Source organism: Lacerta agilis, chromosome 2 (genome assembly GCF_009819535.1).
Source record: "Lacerta agilis isolate rLacAgi1 chromosome 2, rLacAgi1.pri, whole genome shotgun sequence".
Lineage (NCBI taxonomy): Eukaryota > Metazoa > Chordata > Lepidosauria > Squamata > Lacertidae > Lacerta > Lacerta agilis.
The window spans coordinates 17407380-17429031 of record NC_046313.1 but is presented as its reverse complement, the minus strand read 5'-3'; the positions used below and the strand labels follow the sequence as shown (position 1 = coordinate 17429031).

Here is a 21652-nt window from a genome sequence, read left to right as displayed (position 1 = left end):
CTCCTGTCATACAGAGGGCTGGACAGTGAATCCCAGTGTGCCACGTACCCTGTTTCTCCTAAAATAAGACATAGCCATAAAATAGGCCATAGCAGGATTTCTATGCATTTGCGAAATATAAGCCGTTCCCCAAAAATAAGCCATACCCCGAAAATAAGCCATAGTGACGTGGTACCTCCCATTAAAACAGCCTGGGGAGGCGTGGCTATGCAGCGTACCGATGTGACACGGTTAAAATAAGACATCCCCTGAAAATAAGCCATACTGTGTTTTTTTGAGCAAAAAAATATATATAAGACGGTGTCTTATTTTAGGAGAAACACGGTAGTTGCCTAAAGTGAAGGCAAACTGCAGTAGGTGGGAACCCTGGAAGGGAGATCCCATAGGTGGCAAGAGGTTTTCAAACGTAAAGCACTGAGGTACCCCAGAGACAACTCCCATATAAACACTGAAGGATTCATCCTAGTTGTCAGTGAAACTTAGGGAGAGTCACGGTTGGGGAAGTATCTACAGGGGAGGGAGTAGGATCCCTCACATGCTTCTCTCCACCACTCCCAATTAAACAAACGTCTCATACATTGTTTTCTCCGCACATGCGTAGGTTGCAAAGGAGCGGCGAAACTCATGGACATCAGCATTTATTTTAGGCATGAATGTCCACCTGTCCATTTCGGCAGGTGTCTTACTCATAAGGTATCCAATTCCAACAAGTGGGATTTGGAACAAAATGTTGTGTAGCCTCACTTCCTAGTATAGGGGACAGGGAACCTTAGCCCCACCCAATTGTTGCTGAACTACATCTCCCATCATCCCTGGCTACTGACCATGTTTGCTGGGGCCAGCAGGAGTTTTAGTCCTGCAGCATCTGGAGAGCCTACGGTTCCCCACATGCCCTAGCAAGAGGGCTCCCAATTAAGGGCAAGAAACCAGCCATATCCTCCACAGTACAGTCTCCCATATTTGGGTCTCCAGGTGTTTTTGGACTATTAAGTCCCATCATTCCTGACCACTGGTCCTGCTAGATGGTGAGAATTGTAGTCCTTTTCTTCCTTGGCGATCACTTGCGGCCAAGTAAGATTGTCTTCCATGAACACAGTCTTAACAGTGAGTCCGTAAGTGACTGTGGAAGCCAATTCTGGATCCACACGTCCTTCCACAGTGGAGACATAGGTTTCCGGGCGGGAGTTGATCACGGTGAAGGTTTGCCAAGCGTGCCTTCCTCTTAGCACGTTTCTCCCTTGCGTCCTGAGTTTGAGCGTCTTCAAAGTCCATGACACCTTTGGTCAAGGCTGTTCTCCAATTGGGGCACTGTGTTTCCCAGTTGTCGGTGTTTATACTACATTTTTTAAGATTTGCCCTGAGAGAGTCTTTAAGCCTCTTTTGTTGACCAAAAGCATTACGCTTTCTATTCTTAAGTTAAGAATAGTGTAGTTGCTTTGGAAGACGATAATCAAACATCTGCACAACATGACCAGTTCAATGAAGTTGATGTTGAAGAATCATTGCTTCGACACTGGTGATCTTTGCTTCTTCTAATTCGCCTGTCCCCCCCAAGTGATGTGTAAAATCTTTTGGAGACACCGTTGATGGAATCTTAGGAGGAGTTGGAGTTGGCATTTACAAGTATGTCCACGTTTCACAAGCATACAGTAAGGTTGGTAGTACAATAGCTTTGTAAACAAGCATTTTGGTTTCCCTGCAAATGTCCTGGTCCTCAAACAGTCTGCACTTCAACAGCAGCTGGAAACCCTACTCCCGAGTATTATAAACTGCAAAGGGTGCAAGGCGGCCAATTGATTGATTGTCTTTTCCTCCAACTCGACTGCCTCCTAAACTGCAGTAAGCAGGCTGTCTTCACTGGGCTGGTGGGAGAAGATTAATTCCTACTTAAAAATAAATAAATCAGCAAACCTCAAGGCCCGTCCCCATGGCATTCTCTTGTGCTCCTGTCTTGGTTCCCATCCTGCCAACACTCCTCACCTGAGCTTGCTGTTAGAGGGAGCGATTAGTCACCAGCAAGATATGAACAATGATGTGCACCTTTATACAAACATGATACACATTCCTCCTGTGCCAAGAACTGGTTCATGTCTATCGCTTGATTTTCCTTACGTTGATCACTTGGCATTGATGGATGGCGGAGTAATGCATATAAACTCTATCCAATGGTCGGGCCCCGTTCACACGTGTGTCGTCCTGTTAGGACAGCAAGCAACCAAGCGACAAGAAATGCACACACACCTTCAGCAACCTCCATCTGTCCAGCATGGACATTTTTGGGAGACGCGGCACTCGGTCGCCATCCTGACGGACCCTTCCCTGGGAATAAAGCCTCGTTTATAGGAGCCAACTCCTAAGGGGCTGAGGTCCCTTCGCCACCCCCCAATAAAATATTTGAGGGGTCCGTGGCACCCACAAAGTTAATTGGTATTGCCAGTCAAATGGTGTGGGCGTGGATGTGTGCACCGTGTCATGTGATCGATTGTGCGCTCGATTATGCGCGGCGGGGTTTACTTGCCCCCCCCCCAATATTTTATTCAAGTTGGCAACCCCCCTGGCCCATTCGACGGGTCTTCCGAGCAAACCTTTGCACAGTAACGGTGTGCGTGGACTGCAGTTCACTCCTAAAGCAAACAAGCATGCAAACATGGGCATAGCCAAGGGCGCGGGGCGTGGCAGAGAGGGACAGCTGCCCACCAATCAATAAAAATCCTTAACTGCATGGACATAGCCAGGGGAACCTCAGGGAGCTATGTATTTTTTTATTGGTTTTGGGAGGGAGCTGCCCCTCGCTGGCTACGCCCATGACTAGCTGAGGTTCTGCCCCCTCTAATATAAATCCGGCATGCAAAGGAGCTCCCTTTCGGCTGAGATCGGTTGGGCTTACTCGCGAGCAAGAGGCGACACCTCCCTCCCTCCCCCCGCGCGCGCAGGAATTGGCCGGGCGGGGACGAGCACTGGGCGAAATGCAAAAGAGGTGCTTCCGTGCTTTTCCTTAAGCGGTGACGGGAAGATGAGCTAGACGCTCACACGCGCCGCAGCCGCTCCGGACGCACCACCCCGTCCAGGCGCGTCCCCGCGGCTCTCCGGGGGCCACGTGATTTCCTGGAAGTGGGCAAGGCGCTTAGGTGGCTTTAAGTTTCGCTTTCCACTTTGCAAACCCTACCAGTCGCTGGTTGTGTGTCTCTGTTCCTCTGGCGCGCCCCAGCCATGGCTCAGCTGCTGCGGGCGCCTTCGGCCCCTTGCCTGGTGGGCTTGGAAGAGGAGCTGACGTGCTCCATCTGCCTGTGCGTCTTCGAGAGCCCCGTGACGACCCCGTGCGGCCACAACTTCTGCCTGCCCTGCCTGGAGATGACGTGGTCGGGCTTGCTGAGGAACTTCTGCTGCCCGCAGTGCAGGAGCTCCTTCGACAGTCGCCCCGAGCTGAAAAAGAACACGGTCCTGTGCAGGGTGGTGGAGCAGTTCCAGAGCACCCAAGGAGAGCCAGCCGAGAAGAAGAAGGGCCTTGGAGATGCCACCACCAAAACCACCGCCACCACCACCAGCAGCAGCAGCCCTTCGGTGGCCTGTGACAGTTGTCTGGAGAAGGTGGCCGACAAGACCTGCCTCACCTGCATGGCCTCCTTCTGCCTGGAGCACCTGCGGCCGCATCTGGAGAGCCCCGCCTTCAAGGGCCACCAGCTGGTGCCTCCGGTGAAGGACCTCCAGCGCCGGAAGTGCCAAACCCACCAGAAGCTCCTGGAGTTCTACTGCAAGGAGCACAACAGCTGCATCTGCTGTTTTTGCTTGGTCACGCACAAGGCGTGCGCCACCGTCCCCTTGCAAGAGGCCAAAGACGAGAAGGAGGTGAGACGGGGCCTTGCGGACAGGTGTCTGCCGGGCTTCCGGTGCCGTCCAGGTGTACAGTCTTGCCTTGGAAGTCGAATGGAATCTGTTCCGGAAGTCCGTTCGACTTCCAAAACATTCGGAAACCAAAGCGTGGCTTCTGATTGGCCGCAGGAAGCTCCTGCAGCCAATCGGAAGCCCTGTCGGGTGTTCAGCTTCCAAAAGAACGTTCAAAAACCGGAACACGCACTTCCGGGTTTTGATCGTTGGGGAGCCAAGGCATTCGAGATCCAAGGTATGACTGTATTGGATTCCCAAATCCCGTCAGCCCTGGCCAGCACAGCGAATGGTCAGAGGGGCGACACAGGGATTGTCATCTAAATTTGGAAGGCGTGGGGCCGGGGAAAGGCTGGTCTGTGTCGCAGATGTCACTCGTGCAACCTTGCAGTTAGGCACTCGCCTGGTAGGCACAGAGGCAAGTGAGCAGGCTGGTTGAGGAGGGTCAGAGCACTATGGTTCGGCAGCAGAGCGTGTGTTCCTGGCGTCCAGGAAGGGGACGTAGTGGACGGACAGAGCCCACCACATGCCAACCCAGCTCTCAACCAAGCCAGAACAGCACCAGCCCTGAGCCGCTTTGTGAGGCCTTGCAAAGTGGCTCACTGAGGGCGGTGAGAGAAGCACGCTGTGTGCCCTTTGATCCATGGACATAGCTAGGATTTATGTTGGGGGGCAGGACACCCGCTGGTCATTATCCTCTGTCTGGCTCTGTCTAGCACAGGCATAAGCAAACTCCGGCCCTCCAGATGTTTTGAGACTACAATTCCCATCATCCCTGACCACTGGTCCTATTAGCTATGGACCATGGGGATTGTAGTTCCAAAACATCTGGTGGGCCAGAGTTTGCCTATGCCTGGTCTAGCAGATTCAGAATGAACTGGTCTCAACAACATTTGTTTTAAATTCCTTTCTTTTGATCCCAAGTGCTCAAAATCTTTCTACAATTTCTACTTTTAGTCAAGTATTTCTATTTATTTATTTGCTTGAGGGGGGGGGGGCTATGCCCAGGGACTGGATCAAAGGGCATGTGGTTGTTGCACTTTTATCACGGCACCCTCCCCGGATCCTGGCTCAGGAAGCTCCTTCCCTCCCCTGCTATGGTTTCTATGCTGGGTGAAGAGGAGAGACAACTGGGCTGGTGGAGCAAGGAGGCATGTGTCTGCCATTCAAAAATCACAAGGTGAGGAAAACTGTGAAGCCAGCCAGGGCCTTTACATAGCTTCTCCCTGTTATTTCAGACATTGCAATATACAGTTGTAACTTGGTTGTCGAATGCCTTGGCATTCGGACATTTTGGCTTCTGAACGCCGCAAACCCGGAAGTGAGTGTACCAGTTTGCAAATGTTCTTTGGAACCCGAACGTCCGACGGGGCTTCCGATTGGCTGCAGGAGGTTCCTGCAGCCAATCAGAAGCCGCGCTTTGGTTTCCAAACGTTTGGGAAGTCAAACGGACTTCCGGAACAGATTCCATTCGACTTCCAAGGTACCGCTGTACCAGTATATTGCAACATTTAGCTGGTGATGTATCACGAAGTTAAAAACCAGATAGCGCCCAGCAGTACATTAATGTCCGGAAGGAAGCGGGTTCCCCTTTCTTGCACAAGAGCAGGAACGACGTGTCTGTGGATGTCAATAGCTGATCTGTACTCTTAAAGCGGAGCCTCTTGTATTCTCTTACAGTCCCAACTGAAGCAGAGACTAACGGAACTCTATGCTCTGAACGAGAAGGCTTCGCAGTCCTTGGATCAAGTGCGAGTGCAGCAGAAGCAAACCAGTGTAAGAAATGATTCGTGTTTTCACAGCTTGGTTTTGATGAGAGGGGCGGGAGATTGGCGCACCCCAAGCGACCCGTGCCTTGAGTTGAAAGGGAAGACCAAGATGGCGGATGTGAGCCTCAGTCAGATTTCTGGTGACCAGCTGGTTAACATCAGCCTGCCGTATCGCAGTCTTACGCTGCTGGTGGCAATAAATATTTTCTATTATCCCTGGAAACGGCTCACAAAACATGACGAAACAGACTCACTTTCCTACTCATACTGAAATACTGCCCCTCAATGTGGCCAAACTTAGATTCACAAAATGTTTAGGTGTATGCGTATCCCTGTGTCTCCCCAGAAAAAAGCACTGTGTGTGTGTAATGTGTGTGTGTGTATTATAATTTTTATTAAATTTTCTAAATTACATTTCAGAATATTCATTTAAACAACCTTAAATCGATGACTTCCCTTCTTCTCTTTCCGTGGTTCAATTTGCATACCATACATCCCTGCGTATTTTACAACATGAACTAAACCATTCAGTAATCCAGTGTTACACCCATCAAATCTTATTTACAGAGTATTTCCTTTTAAGGCACAACATGCAACGAAAGGTTGTTGCGTCTCCCTGTAGGGCTCAGGTTTGGGAGCTGCCTTTTGGTATTTAAAACCTGACCATTTTATTATACCTGTAGAGCAGGTTGTGTGCTACTTCTGGAGAGTAGCAAAGGGGTCCCTCTTTCATTTCCTCCTGAAACTCCTTGCGGCATACATCTCTACTCATCCCTTAGTACTTCCTGTAACTATGCTGGCGACTTGAGTAGACCCATTCCATTCCTTCTCTCCGCTCCCCACAGCCCCACCTTCCACCTCCGATTTCATCTACCAATTCCCTTCTTAACTGATACCCAAACATTTTGTACATCCTGGAAGCTCACGGTTCCTTGTCAATCCCTTTTGGGGTTGTTGTTGTTGTTGTTTTAGTTTTCTTTCTCATTTCCAAAATTTCTCTGTACCTCAGAAGTCTCTCCCTTTTTGTACAGGTGACTCTTTTCCAAGCCAATAGGTACATGTCCTCTTGAGTGGGGAGTAGAGAAAGAATATACAGTTTATTAAATCTATTTTTTAAAAAAAAATCCGTAAAAATGCCTATTTTAAAATGCATGCTATGGTCTTAGTGAATAAAACATTTCATTTTTTTAAATAATATTTTTTATTAATTTTCAATTTCAATCCAGTAATAGCCTCATTATAACAATACCAAATCATAATACAGTTACTAATACCAATTGTTCAAATACCAAATTATATAATTTATGTGGCCTCCTGCATGCTAAAATTGATGGTTTGATTATTTTCTTTATTTCTGCGTTCCAAAATCTTACTATTGACATTCCGGTCAAAATAACAATCCCTTATACAACAGCTGCAGTATTAATAACTTCTATTTGTGTTGACATGTTAAATGATTTATGGAACTGAAACATTTCCGAAAGCTGTGTTCAACATTCACTTGAGGCTCCAGGTTCCTTATTCCTAATCCCCCACCTTTCAGCTGTATAAAAATCTGACAACATTAAGCTTATTCAGTACTGATCATATAGAGTTCTCATTTGGCCTAATTACCCATTATCTGAACTCTTATTTCCAAATGCTTTTTTTTCCTTCAGGATACAGCTAATCGGAAGTTGGACCTGCTGAAGGCAGAATTCCTGGAAATTATTGCTTTAATTGAAGAGGAAGAAAAAGAAGCTGTGAAGAAAGTCCTAGCGGAGGAGAAAAGAGTCCAAGATAAATACGAGTATGTCTATAAAGTGCTGGGTAAGAAGAAAACCGAAATCCAGGGAGCGAGAGACCAGATTGAAGTGACCTTGACAGAGGATGACAACATCGCATTTTTAAAGGTAAACCTCTGTTTCCCTGAACCAGGGCCGGATTTAGGTTTGCTGAAGCCCTAAGCTACTGAAGGTAGTGGGGCCCTTTATATGTCCAGCTGTCCTTGCGTCAGCAACAAATTGTCGCTGTGTTTTGTGCTGAATATATGCCATATGGTAATTTATGGACCTAATAGGTATCTAAGGCCATTTGCATATGCAGAATGTAGGCACCCTATATATAGAAATGAGCAAACCAGTGATATTTTAGGGAGCAGGCTAGCAGACGGGGCCCATTACTTACATCATAGGAGTTTACACAACACAAAAAACAGTTGCTGTATGTAGGTTTTATTTTATTTGTTTTTTATCTTAAATTTAGGAAATGTACATCCATTTTTCCCTTTAATTTTTGGGGCCCCCCCAAGAGAGTGTGCCCCCAAGCTATAGCTTGTTTAAAAGGTAAATGTAAAGGGACCCCTGACCATTAGGTCCAGTCGCGGAAGACTCGCTTTACTGGCTGAGGGAGCCGGCGAACAGCTTCCGGGTCATGTGGCCAGCATGACTAAGCCGCTTCTGGTGAACCAGAGCAGCGCACGGAAACGCCGTTTACCTTCCCGCCGGAGCGGTACCTGTTTATCTACTTGCACTTTGAGGTGCTTTCAAACTGCTAGGTTGGCAGGAGCTGAGGCAGAAGAACAGGAGCTCACTCCGTCGCGGGGATTCGAACCGCCGACCTTCTGATTGGCAAGCCCAAGAGGCTCAGTGGTTTAGACCACAGCGCCACCTGCGTCCAGACAGGAAGGGGGTGTGACAGTGTGTACGAGCATAAATCCTCACGAGATCATCCGCTTTTATTTCAGAAGGCAGCAAAACTCCGGCAGTTACCCATCAAAGATGTCTTCATACCTAAACTGGAATTGGATCAAAACTTGATACACACCGTTTATCAAAAAGCCTTTAGCCTCAAAGAAAACGTGAAACAGTTCTTGGCTCAACCCCAGGAGAAGAAAAAAGAAGGTGATTGGCCTGTTTCTCATTTACTAGCATGTGTCCTTTGCTTATTGTATCTCAGTGCACACTATATTAAAGTTTTAAAGACTAAATGGTTTTGGTATAAATTATGGGAATCTCAGGTCCAGGGTCTCTCGAACTACTGCTTATAATGACAGAAAATCATGTTTTTGTTAATTACCCATTGCGTATTAATGTGCCCATGGGTGAAGGTGGGAGCCCGATTGATTTGTGAATTCTGCATAGTAACTGACTTGGAGTGAGGAGACCTAGGTTAGAAACACAGGTATATTATAAGTTAGGTGCCAAAAATCTGCTTAAACCAGGGCTTCAGTCGCCAAAAGAGAATGCCTAGTTGCCGTTTTGGGGCAGCCGACTGAGAAGTCGTATTTTTCAATACAACTTTTCGGTTCCTGAAATACATTCTGACAGTGCAGATAAAATGTAACGGATAGAATTCTACAGGGTGTGTTGCTAGTGTGTGAAAACGGGTCAAGATCCAAGGAGCCCCAGGCATGCGCCTGCAGGTGGGGGAGACATCAGGTGCCATCCTGGCGCCCGGGCATCTTCCCTTGGTTACATGTGGCTGATAGCCAGGTTCAAAATGCGCCTGGCAAATTTCGAACGCTATTTGAATCCTTTGGTCCAGTCTCTTGGCCTCACACCTCTCTTGTCTGTAAAATGGGTTTATAAATAGTGTCCCCATTGCAGTGGCGATCCTGGGTAGCTTACTCTAACCAGCTGAGCTATCCGCCCGCCAGGAATAATTCTTTCGGCGCATCGCCAAGGAGCAGATTTGGAACCGTTTGCCAAAGTAACTTTCGGCGACAGATCCAAACCATACCGCCAGATGTGTACACCTGTGGCGTTGTTCCTGGGGTGGGGGAGGGGAGCCAGGGCAAAGCACATCGTGAGAAGCTGTGCATGTCTGTACATGCATGCATATATTTTACTTTCAGGAGATACAAAATGGAAACCGAAGCCTTTTGTGCAGCCAGGGGAGAAAAGTGTTGCATCCAGTAAGTAAAACTGCATGTGACCCCCGTTGCTTGCGAAATTCTTTTTGCAGTAGCAAATACGCGTCTTAACTCCAGCCTTGGTTGCTAAGTGGGTGGAAGGTCCTACGACAGACTCATCGCTTCCGGTCATGCACATGCCCGTTCCTCCTTTTGCCTGGCTGTCTTTTAAGATATGCAGCAAGATTCTTGCTTGCTGCTGAAGACCAATATCTCCACCCTTCTAACTGGTGTTTTCTTTTCAAAGGCGCACCAAAGAGAGACAACCCCCCATCAACATCTTCGCAGGAGAAGACGGCAGAAGAGGCTGCTGCTGCTGCTGCTGCTGCTGCAGACACTAGTGAGTGTTGAGGACACAAATTATTATTGATAATTTCCAGAGACTTTTTCTTCTCTCTCTCTCTCTCCCCCCTCTTGTGCAAGCAAGCAGAACTCTTGAGATAAGAGGTTAAAGCAGGCATAGGCAAACTCAGCTCTCTAGATGTTTTGGGACTACAACTCCCATCATCCCTAGCTAATAGGACCAGTGGTCAGGGATGATGGGACTTGTAGTCCCAAAAACATCTGGAGGGCTGAGTTTGCCTATGCCTGGGTTAAAGGGAAGCCAGGGGCTCCTCCCAAGTTTTCTTAGTGTTACATGGTGCATACGCAGCCTAATCTTTGAGAAGGTGGATATTTATTGTCTTTGGGCAGGCAGCTATATTTTTTGGCCTTCCCAAAGAGAGACGCTGTGGCGTAGCAGTTAGAACACTGGACTAGAAGGAGCCAAATTCAGACCCTCACTCTGCCGTGAAGTTCGTAGAATAACCTTGGGCAGGCTATACGTTCTTAGCCTAACCTACTTCGCAGGTAGAGAGATTTGTGTACGCCACCTTGAGCTCCTTGGGGGAAAGGTGGAACAATAAAAATGAATCATTCTGGAAATAATAATAATAATAATAATAATAATAATAATAATAATAATAATAATAATACCCCACTCATCTGGCTGGGTTGCCCCAGCCACTCTGGGCGGCTTCCAACACATACCGTATAAAAATGCAGATTTTGGATTCTAAGATAACGGTAGGTGGCCTGCACACCTTAAATCCCATTTGTTGCAAGCCTAATTCTGGACATGTCCCTAGATTTGACTAGGCCACTCCCTCCCTGCCCAAGCAATAGTGCTTGAGGCCCTCCATGTTATTTTTTTTTTAAAAAATCTTATTTATTGATTTTTCACAAAAAACTTTACAAATTTTAACATAAACCACATGCTTCTTTGCCCACTGATTTCCCATCTTCCCTTTCCACAATTTTCATATTATTTACCCTTAAATGCTGCGCATTTCACCTCTAGAATTCAAGACATCCATTTTAACCCACTTACCTTAATAATTCATACAGTCGTACCTTGGAAGCCAAACGCCCTGGCTCCCGATCGGATGGGCTCCCGAACGATTCGAAACCCGGAAGTGAGTGTTCTGGTTTCCGAACGATTTTCGGAAGCCGAACGTCCTGTGCGGCTTCCGTGGCTTCCGATTGGCTGCAGGACGCTCCTGCAGCCAATCGGAAGCCGCGCTTTGGGTTTTCGAACGGCTCCGGAACGCATTCTGTTCGAAAACCAAGGTACCACTGTATTTCAAACCCTACTCGAATCTTTTCTTTTCTCGCTGTAGGAACTCTTTAAATACATCTCGAGTCCTCGATGAATTTTTCGTCAAGAGACCCTCCTATGTTACTGCTCCTTCTCTTCTCCCAGCTTCCTATAGGCGGTGCTGTTGTAAATATTAGCTCCTTGGTGCAAGCAGCGTGTCTTGTGCTGTTCTGCATACCTCATGGCCCTATGGAAAGGGTAAATGGGCGTTTCAGTTGCCGAAGTCCAAAGGTGATTGTGGCCCTGTTGTTTCCTTGTGTGCAGCAGGCCTTACCTGTATTTGCCAGGTGATGACATGGGCTGTGCCCTTTGTTTGACATTCAGTCCCTCCACCCATTACGTTTGTTCAGGAAGAAAGCATACCTGGTTACTGCAGTAAATAAGGCGTGAGGTTTCTGGAGACTGATTGGTGGGCCCCTTTCCCTGCCCATTTTCCACGATGATACTGTTGAATCGCATGCAATTTCTTCCCCAACTCTGCTTGCCTTTAAGAAAGGAAGATTCTTCCCAAAATGAGGTGCGTGTCTGCTGATGTAGCTCTGCCGCTTCTTTTCTGATTAAAAACGAGGCTACAATAATTATAATTTGTAATTTATTGCTTATACCCCGCTCATCTGGCTGGGTTTCCCCAGCCACTCTGGGCGGCTTCCAACAGGAGATTAAAAATACATTAAAACATCAGTCATTAAAAAAAACTTTCCTAAACAGGGCTGCCTTCAGATGTCTTCTAAAAATAATAATAATTTATTACTATATGTAATATTATTATTATTTATTCATATGCCACCATCTGACTGGGTTGTCCCAGCCACTCTGGGTGGCTCCCAACAGAATGTTAAAACACAATAAAACACCAGACGTTAAAAACCTCCCTGTGCACAAGTCCTTTGCGAGCATCGGCAACAGGTGTCATGTTGCATCACCCACTTTCCCTTTTTTTGTGCTTGTCTTGGTTCTTGGCTTCCTGTGTTGTTGGCAGGACACCTGCCCTACCGACTGCCTGTCGGAAAAACACTCTGGGGCGGACGGCAAACTCCCTAAGACTCTGGAGTGTTTCTCCCAGCGGCTCTGTCTGGCTTGGATTCCCCATCAGACCAGAGCGCTGGTAATCTGCGACTCTCCTCTCATGAAAAGAGCACACAGGTCTTTCAGCATCAAGCAGCAACAAGAAAGGACTCATCTGTAGAACTAAGCTACTTTATTTAGTCTTATATACAGAAACTCCTTTTTTAAATTTTTTATTAATAAGTTTTATTACATAAAATGTATACAAAAGTTTGTAAATTTACATATGGGTACAGACTTACATAAAAAACAAACGAAATAGCAAATAAAAGGAAAAGAAGAGAGAGAAAGGAAGAAGAAGAAGAAAAGAAAATAACGGAGTGGAAGGAAATAGAAAAGGAAAAAAAATACATTTTAAAAAAAGAAAAGTTACATTACAATTGGTTGACTTCCACCGCTGCGTATCACTACTTATTTCCAACTAAAATTTTTCTGCCATTCTTTCCTTTAACACCATGCATTTTTTTAAATGTTACTGCAATTCAACTTTAAATTATTCTACTCCAAACACAACCAAAACCTTTCATTTGATCCTTGTTTACTTAAATATTCATTAAAACATTTCCATTGATTTTGAATCACATTTTTTTGATTTTTGCCTTATCCAGTTAGTCAATTTTGCCATCTCTAGATATTCAGCCAGTTTGCTCTGCCATTCTTTCTTGGTTGGTACGATATTATCTTTCCAGTGGCTGGGCTATCAGGGTTCTCGCTGCTGTAGTCACATATAAAAAAATATCTACTTTCTCTTTTGGTATATACAGAAACTCCTTAAGCACGCCTGTGTTCTGTGAACACCAGTACAGAACTGCGACACTGCTAAAAGCGAAACTAAAACACAGTAATACTACTCAGAAGGAAGAGATCACAGTCTTAACTCAGACTCATGTGATTTACACCAAGCATACCATCATAACGATTCTGCTGTAGCAGCATAGGATAGATAAAAATCCCAACACTGCCCAGTCCCCCCTCCCAACCTATTTATTAGACAAACCACCAGAATCAAGTCGCAAGTTCACTGGTATTTCTCTTGAAGAATACCACCCGCAAGGTAACGCATGGTAGCTTATAACAAATGTGACGTTTGAAGAGGTTTTTCTTTTTTTAAAAAAAATGTATAAAAACGGATGATCAAAGGCAGATAAACTTAGATAACCAGGAGACACTGAAGAAGATGGCAGAACGGAACATGGTTCAATAAAAAACATGGAGGATGCAGCTAAAAGAACAAGGAAGAAGTTTACATTTTTAGAGTTTAAAAGAAAAAACGGGTTAGATTTGTTTGGGGCCTGCCTTACATCTGCTGCAGAATGAGATGTTGGAGGTAGACCGGACTTCAGGCTGCAGCTGGATAAATTCAACTCTTGAATGAAAGTAAGTTTCAGTGAATCGTCCAGATGGCAAACCTCTATTCGCTAGGCACAGGTGTGCTCCATTCTTAGCGTACGCTGAAGTTGGTTGTTTAAAAAATACGTTGTTTCATTACGTTCCCCAGTAACCACAAGCAATACTATACTGTTTCATTTCTCTCTTTTTTTTCCAGAGCACAGAAGGAGACCTGCTAAACGCTGTAAGTTCACACTTGCAAAAATTGCATTGTTTAAATTTGAGGAATAACCGACCTATCTTTTGAGCCTGGTGTCATAAGAGTGCTCTGCATGCACCTACCCAGACGTGTGGGGCAGCTTGGCTCGCAGCCCTATCCATAAAGTATCCCTGTCATCATGCTGTTTTATGTGGTTCTAAGCTAACAAGGTCCTAAACATATATCTCAGCTGGCCAAGAGGCACATCTTCAGCATATGACAAAAAGTTGTACAACGAGGATGACGGTTGCACCTCTGTGGGGAAGGAATTCCACAGTTTCAAGGGTTGTAAGCTAATTCTGTGTTCTAAACTCTGTACAGTCGTACCTTTGATCCCGAATTCCTTGGTGCTAGAATGTTTTGGCTCCCAAATGCCACAAACCCGGAAGTGACCGTTCTGGGTTTTTGAAAATTCTTTTGGAATCCGGACGTCCAACGGGGCTTCCGCGGCTTCTGGTTGGCTGCAGGAACTTCCTGCAGGCAATCAGAAGCCGCGCTTTGGTTTCCAAATGTTTTGGAAGTCGAACGGACTTCCGGAACGGATTCCATTCAGCTTCCAAGGAACGACTGTATTGGTTTTAAGTTGTATCATTGTTTTGCTGTAAGTTGCTTATGGCGGGTTAGAAACCTTGCAAACGAATAAATGTTTCTCATGTCAACTCCTACTGAAGTTACTGCAAACGAAATCACATTTCAGATGTGATCAAGCCACCAGAGGGAGTGTTAGAGGCAGATAGCGGCCAGGTGAAGCAGACTTGAGAGTCTGCATAAATTGCTTGCTAGGAAAGCATCCTGGCTATGCTACCATGGGCAGTGAACAGAAAAAGCTGCCTCCTTCGGAGCCAAGATCCATTTGCTTTCCATTTATGTACTGCCTTCCCAACCAAAAGCATTTTCAAAGGTGTCTGCTTTGTAAAACCGAATAAAGAGATGAAGACTCGGCTTTCTTCTTCTAAAATTTATCTGTGTTGCCTTGCCTTGGACAAGAGGGTTCAGCCTGAGGAGGCCTGTCAGTGATGTTGAGCGTCTAGATTTTAGGAAACAGATCTACTGCAAAACTCAGGAGAGATCTTCCAGTAAATCCTGATCTTCTTTCTGCCCACCCTTCTCCTAGAAGACTCAGAGGTGTAGGGAGAATAAGGATGTTTTAAAATGCCTCTGCTGCCTTGCTAGATCTCCAGTGGTCCCACAGTGGGAGGGAAGGAGCTCTGAAGTGCAATTGAACACAAGGACCAGGGAATGGGTGTTTTTTAAGTGATTTGAAAAGGGCTTTTCGTCACCTGGGTTAAATGATATTCATCAGCTCCTGGGTCTTGGGACAACAACAACAACAACAACAACAACAACAACTTAATATTTATACCCCGCCCATCAAACATTAAAAACTTCCCAAAATTATCAAAGTTTCCTGCTTTCCAGTTCAACGGCTGCTCCTGTATTAATCATTGGAATAGCGTGCAATCTTAAGCCCAGTTGTATGGCGAAAAGACCTTTCAGAATTGAGGAGACTTAACTTTTGAATGAATGAATGTGGCTACAATTTGGCTGCAAGGTCCTGTTTGTGCAACCTGTGTTGTCAGGTTGAATAAAGCCTTGCAGAAATTAAGTTGCCTTGTTTTGGTGATGGTTGTTTAAAATGTGTGCATTGTAAAATAATAATAATATAATAATAATAATAATAATAATCACATGACTCCGTTTCCCTTCCTCCCCCATTCTTCCCCCCTTCCCCAGCACAAAGTCCCAACCAGAGAGCACGAAGTTCTAGCAGGCCTCAAGCAGGGGTTCCGTCGATAACTCTGGAAAGCTTTTTAACTAAATCCCGAGAGGAGCTTTTGGAATGTAAGTCACCTAATTCTGTGTTTCCAAATTCACTTCCCGGAATTCCACCACGCTCTCAACATTCTGTCACATTGTGCCGGACTGGAAAGGTCCAATGTATTTTTTTTAAGTATACACTAGTGGCCAAAATTGTGGAAACCTTTTGGGGAAAGTGTCTTTCCGAGGTTTGATGGCTCATAACACCCGATTGGCTCTCTAAACACTCGTGCTCATTGGCTACCTTCAAATGAAGGAAAGCTACTACATATCAACTAAGCAAGTTGTGCTTCCTTTTTCTGGTTATTTGGCTATAACGTTGGATAGAATACAGATAATTGAACTAACCTTGCCGCATTACATTCCTCATTAAATTATCTTTCCATTGATATACAATGGTACCTCAGGTTACGAACTTAATTTGTTCCGGAGGTCTGTTATTAACCCAAAACTTAACCTGAGGTGTGCTTTTGCTAATGGGGCCTCCCGCTGCCGCCAGTGCGCGATTTCTGTTCTCATCCTGGGGCAAAGTTCTCAACCCGAGGTACTGCTTCCACGTTAGCAGAGTTTGTAACCCGAAGCATTTGTAACCCGAGTTACCACTGTATAATTTTATGGCATTACTCCACAAAAAAGTGGTGTTATGAGCCATCAAACCTCAGAAATACACCTTTTCCAAAAGGTTTCCACAATTTTGGCCAGTAGTGTATTAAAGTAACAGTACAGTGGTGCCTCGCTAGACGAAAATAATTCGTTCTGCGAGTATCTTCGTCTAGCGAAGCACCAAGGCAGAAAGCAGTTTTCGCGCGACAAAAAAAAAATTCGTCTTGCGAGGCAGCCCCATAGACTTTTTCGTCTTGTGGGGCAGCCTTCCGCTAGCGAATGCCTTTCGTCTAGCGAGGCATTCGTCTAGCGAGGCATTCGTCTAGCGGGGCACCACTGTATAAGTGTCCCCCGCCCCCCCCGTTCTCACACACTTTGTTATTTCTTTTTTCTCACTCTGTATCTTTCTATAAATGAAATTCTCTTAATAGCAAAGATTATCCTGCTCTTCTTCCCCACCCTTTCCAACTTTCCCCTCTTGCTCTGTAAAATGTCAAGTGGCCGTTCTTCTCACTTCTCCCCTGAACTCCCTTCTCCGCAGTTGCGACAAAATTCACTCTGGATTTCAACACCGCCCACAAGAAAGTGCTGCTCTCCGAGAGGAACACCAAGATATCCGTGTCGGAAACCCCCCAGAATTACGCCCACCACCCTCAGCGCTTCACCTACTGCTCCCAGGTGGTGGCCTTCCAGTGTTTCAAGCGGGGCATCCATTACTGGGAAGTGGAGCTGGAGCACAACACTTTCTGTGGGGTCGGCGTCTGCTATGGGAGCATGGCAAGGCAGGGGGCGGAGAGCCGCCTGGGGCGTAACGGCAGCTCGTGGTGCATCGAGTGGTTCAACTCCAGGATCTCGGCCTGGCACGACGACGTCGAGAAGTGCCTGCCCAACACCAAGGTGAAGAAGATTGGCGTTTTGCTGAATTACGATGGTGGCTTCGTCATTTTCTTCGGCGTCGGTGAGAAACTCATCCTCCTCTACAAATTCCGGGCGCAGTTCACGGAAGCTCTCTATCCAGCGTTCTGGGTGTTCTCCAGTGGAACCACTATCTCGCTGTGCCAGCTGAAGTGAAGAACGGAACCGCCACCATTTGTTTTGCTTTGTCTGTATGTTAACTCACTCTCTCTCTCTCTCTCTCTCTCTGTCTCTCTCTCTGTCTCTCTCTCTGTCTGTCTGTCTCTCAGAATCCTTGGCTTCAAAGCAAAAGTTCGCCATTTTAAAACTTCACCTTGCTTTCTGGGAATCTGAGGGCTGCTAAATCAAAGCCACAATCCACCAAGAATATTGTCTAGCAGAAGCCTCTCGATGAGAGTGTCCTTAGGAAACTTTCAGAGGTGTTTTCCTGTTGCGGTGGACTGTATTTGTCAGGTACACGGAACTCCTGGCATGCGTTGTACATGCAAGTTGGGAGCATTCTCTGAGCAGATCCTTGCTTTGCTTCTGCCGCCATTCCTAACACGCTGCCAGGAGTTCCGAGCACAGGATATCTAAGGTGCCCACTGTGTATCCCCGCTGCTGTGTCCCTGCCGGAAGAATTCAGTTCTTGGCCGTATGGGCACAGGCACCTGGAGGTGCACACTTACGCATGCCCAATCAATCACACTGTCTCAGGCAGATCAGGCTTCAAACAGATTTCTCTTTGAAATAGTCTGTTGTGATGCTTAGGGCTGTAACTTTGCATTGGGAGTTGCATTTTGATCAATGAGAACAGGGCACGGCTCTTGGAAGAAGAGCAGGGGCAATAGGTTGGGTATTGCTGCATGGAGGAGGGACGCAAAACAGTCTCTTCAGACCCGTGATGTTACGAAAGGAAACCCCCTCACCACCACCTTTCAATTGCTTGGAGCGTCCATGAAGATGCAGATAAGCCCCTCTTAGCTCAGTTCATTTCTTTGGAGTCATGGGAACTAAAGGAGCTGATGCTGTTGGAGGCTTTGAACCATATTCAGCATGCCAGGACAGGAAGGTTGGGCAGGAAGTGCTATGGTTGCACTTCCTGGTCAAAGGCCATTGCTGAAGGGGAACGGCTTCCTTTAGAACAACAACATCACAACAGCAGTCCATGCTTAACACCCTCTATGACGTTGACTGCCTGGAATAAAGCACTTCACTTCTCATCCCGGTCCTTGAAAATCTTAGCTGCGTGCGGCATTTTTTTCTGATTTTTGAGGTATTGGGAAGAGGCTGTGGGTGAAATGTAAGATCTTTCAGGCTAGTCTGGTTGATGGAATCTTCTGCTTTTCACTGTTGGAGGAGATTTTGATCCCTCTTGTTGGACACATGCAGTTCTCCAAGGGCAGACTTGGATAGCGTTTTGACTTAAAAGATCACTAGTGTGAAGAACTAGCATGCCCAACACGGATCATGTCTCTGAGTGATTCCCTCCTAGTGGGCATTTCAGACTTAATGTGTGATCTGCCAGTCAGCAAACTAGGAAAGACCTGAGGAAGCGGGAAAGCTAAGGCCAACATCCTTAGCATTCCTATGCCTTAGATACCTGCCGCCGTGCCTTTCTGACACGTTACGCATCGTAAGCAATTGAAGAGAACTTTGCGACCCTCTTTGTTAAAGAGGAACAAGCTGGAGGCACTGCTAAGGTCTTAAGAAAATGTGTGTTTTGTACTGTGTGCTAGTAGGCGACACGTTTTGCCTTTCTAGGGCCAGGACACGCACACTTTGCAAAGATGCTTTTGACCAAATCTCTTGCCTTGAAGCTCTCCAGTTTAGAAGCCCTCACATGCCAGGGGTCTTCTGGCAGAGGTGAAATGAAAACTGAGACGCATTGATGCTTGGCATAAGCTGAGACCTCTGGAGAAAGCCTGAGATAAAAGCAGAGTGCCACAGCAAGTTGGCCCACATGTTTAAGAATCAAGCCATGGGTTTCTTTCAGTAGTCAAAGGGTCGAGTGATAAGACACTGTTGGGAAAGAATTCCTTCCCAAATATTCCAAGCAGTGACATCTCGGTATCCCTGCTGCTAGCTGGGCTTTTGCACCAAACGACTCTTTTTCAGAATAGTCCAGGAATCTGAGGCACAAGTTACTGAGACCTCCAGTGGAGCTTATGAAAATGCATTAGATCGTTGGTCCTCTTCCAAAAAACCCCAAGGAAGTTCAAGAAAGCCAGGAAAGAGTGATGAATGAGCTGAAAACAAAGTAGGGTGTGAGGCACAGACATGGGGAACGTTAACAGCCTTAAGCTGTAGTGTGACTTTGAAACAAAATACAGAACAAACCACTGTTGAGGTAATGTTGGTCCCTAACAAACCATAGAGGGTTTGGGTAGAGGAATTGCTGGAATAGAGATCTGATGATTCTTCTCCAGTCTAGCAAAACCTTGGTGTTCAGGAACTCTGGGACCACATTTCCCCCTAATGACCCATGTATTGTAGGATCTGAGGACATCATCTCCCTCCATAGAGAGAATTTTGGATGTCTGTCCTTTTCTCATAAGGCCTACTAGCTTTTTTTTTTTTTTTTTTGGTAGAAGTGCCCTTGGGGACTACTTTCTCAAATGAGTTGGGTATTTTACTTTAGGTATTCTTCCTACAAATGCTTGTGGGCTCTTGACACACTTCTCCATGTATTTAAAGAACCCACAAGATACAAGGCGCAGTAGAAGCAGTTCCCCTTATCCAAACTTTGTGTGATTTGGGATGTTTCCTGCACTGACGCCCAAGCTGTCCTCCTGCTCTCATTACGATCTGTCTTCCTTGACCTTTGCTGAAGTCTTCTGATTATATTGCATTGGGTTTTGAGATGATGATCTTTGGGAATCCCACTGCTTTTAGTCTCTTGCCTGGCATAAATATTGACCGTTGGCTAAAAGTTGATCGCTGTTTTTGATTGTTGAGATAAAAATGAAAGGTAGTCTGTTTCTTCTTAGGTTAAGGCTTGTTTCCTAGCCTAGAATACCATGGGGGCGTTGTCTCATGGCAAGACAGGCAGTAGAATAATACTAATGGATCCACTCAAGCCAAATTTAAACGTATTGCGTCCTATTGGTTTTGAGTGGAAGGATGCAGAGCCTCATTTTTCAACTCTGCCTAGATAATCAATGATGCAATGTGCTTTTTCTGCTGCTGTTTTCCCAGTCCTGATGAAACCCCTCACCGAAAAGCAATGTTTGCCTAGCAGTGTGGCTGTGTTTACATGAATACATGGCTGGCTCAACTACAATAATCTAGTATGTAAGCTACAATTTTCCGCCCAGCTTTTCTGTGTAGTAAATGAAATGAAAGCTATCTTGTCTGCAACACCGCTGGGAAATAACTTCAGTATGCTTGGAAGCTTGTATCAAAGCACAGAACATAAAAAATATATATCAAAATTTAGCTAATGTTTCTTCTGGTTCAGATTGTGAACCATGTTGGTCTGTGGGTTGTTTTTAAGAAGCAGAGGTTAAAAATTAGAGAGTGAATGTTTTTGGCATTCCCCCTTTATTTTTCCGCTGGGCTGCCTTTGTGATTGGCCTATTGGAATCTCAGGCAAGACTCTGTCAAATGTAATATTGCAATGTATCCAAGACTGCACAGCCTTTGTTTTGCAGTATGGCTTGATGTTCATTAAGCGAAAATTCAATAAAGTTTGATTTTATTATCGTTACCGCGGAGGTGATGATTGTTGGAAAAGATGACCTGCTGCCTCTGCCGGGGAATGAACATGGGTTTAAAATTAATCCTGAAAACCTGAATTCACTTGTAGGGAATCTTAATTGAAAACAGTGGGACCTTCGACAAGTAAATGCTAGTGAAACTTGCATAGGATTGCAGCATCCACCTACACCATGGGTACGCAAACTAAGGCCCGGGGGCCGGATCCATCCCAATCGCCTTCTCAATCTGGCCCGCAGACGGTACGGGAATCAGCGTCTTTTTACATGAGTAGAATGTGTCCTTTTATTTAAAATGCACCTGTGGGTTATTTGTGGGGATAGGAATTCATTAAAAAAAAAAAAATAGTCCGTCCCCCCACTAGGTCTGAGGGACAGTGGACCGGCCCCCTGCTGAAAAAGTTTGCTGACCCCTGACCTGCACTGTGAATCAGGAAGTCTTTGGTCCAGATCAGGGGTCGGCAAGGTTTACCAGCCATGGGCCGGATTCACTTCCATGGAGATTGTGCGTGGGCCGGACTGGCGCAGCGCGATGCTGCAAATCGCGTCTGTGCATGTCCGCGGCGCCGGAAATCACTTCTGCGCATGCCCAGATGCCGGAAATGGCGCCTGCGCAGAAGCATTTTTTGGTGTCTGGACATGCACATATGTGGTTTCTGGTATCTGCGCATGTGCAGATGCCATTTCCGGCACCACTTGGTGAGTCCCCACGCTGCGCTGCGCTGGTTTAGTGCAGCGTGTGGAAGACTTGCCGCGCAGGTGGCTCGTGGGCCGGTTGCCGACCCCTGG

The 21652-nt window shown here is 46.1% G+C and overlaps 1 protein-coding gene across 2 annotated transcripts; it reads left to right on the top strand.

Moving 5' to 3' along the window:
• The first annotated feature begins 2908 nt into the window (after positions 1–2908).
• On the top strand, positions 2909–17372 carry TRIM25 (tripartite motif containing 25). Of its 2 annotated transcripts, XM_033138739.1 has the most exons (9): positions 2909–3846; positions 5563–5658; positions 7310–7543; positions 8377–8533; positions 9487–9546; positions 9791–9883; positions 13791–13817; positions 15567–15674; positions 16795–17372. In XM_033138739.1, exons 1-9 carry the CDS (start codon positions 3211–3213, stop codon positions 17322–17324), a joined length of 1941 nt encoding a protein of 646 aa, XP_032994630.1. In that variant the 5' UTR covers positions 2909–3210; the 3' UTR covers positions 17325–17372. The 2 variants fall into 2 exon arrangements, with proteins under 2 accessions (XP_032994630.1, XP_032994631.1); XM_033138740.1 differs by lacking the exon at positions 9487–9546 and having other exon boundaries at positions 2910–3846.
• Positions 17373–21652: the final 4280 nt, after the last annotated feature.

Coding starts and splice junctions, on each gene's coding strand:
- TRIM25 (XM_033138739.1), top strand. CDS start 3,211: ATGGCTCAGCTGCTGCGGGCGCCTTCGGCCCCTTGCCTGGTGGGCTTG. Junction 5,659..7,309: donor TGCAGCAGAAGCAAACCAGT/GTAAGAAATGAT, acceptor TTTTTCCTTCAG/GATACAGCTAATCGGAAGTT. Junction 9,884..13,790: donor TGCTGCTGCTGCAGACACTA/GTGAGTGTTGAG, acceptor TTTTTTTTCCAG/AGCACAGAAGGAGACCTGCT.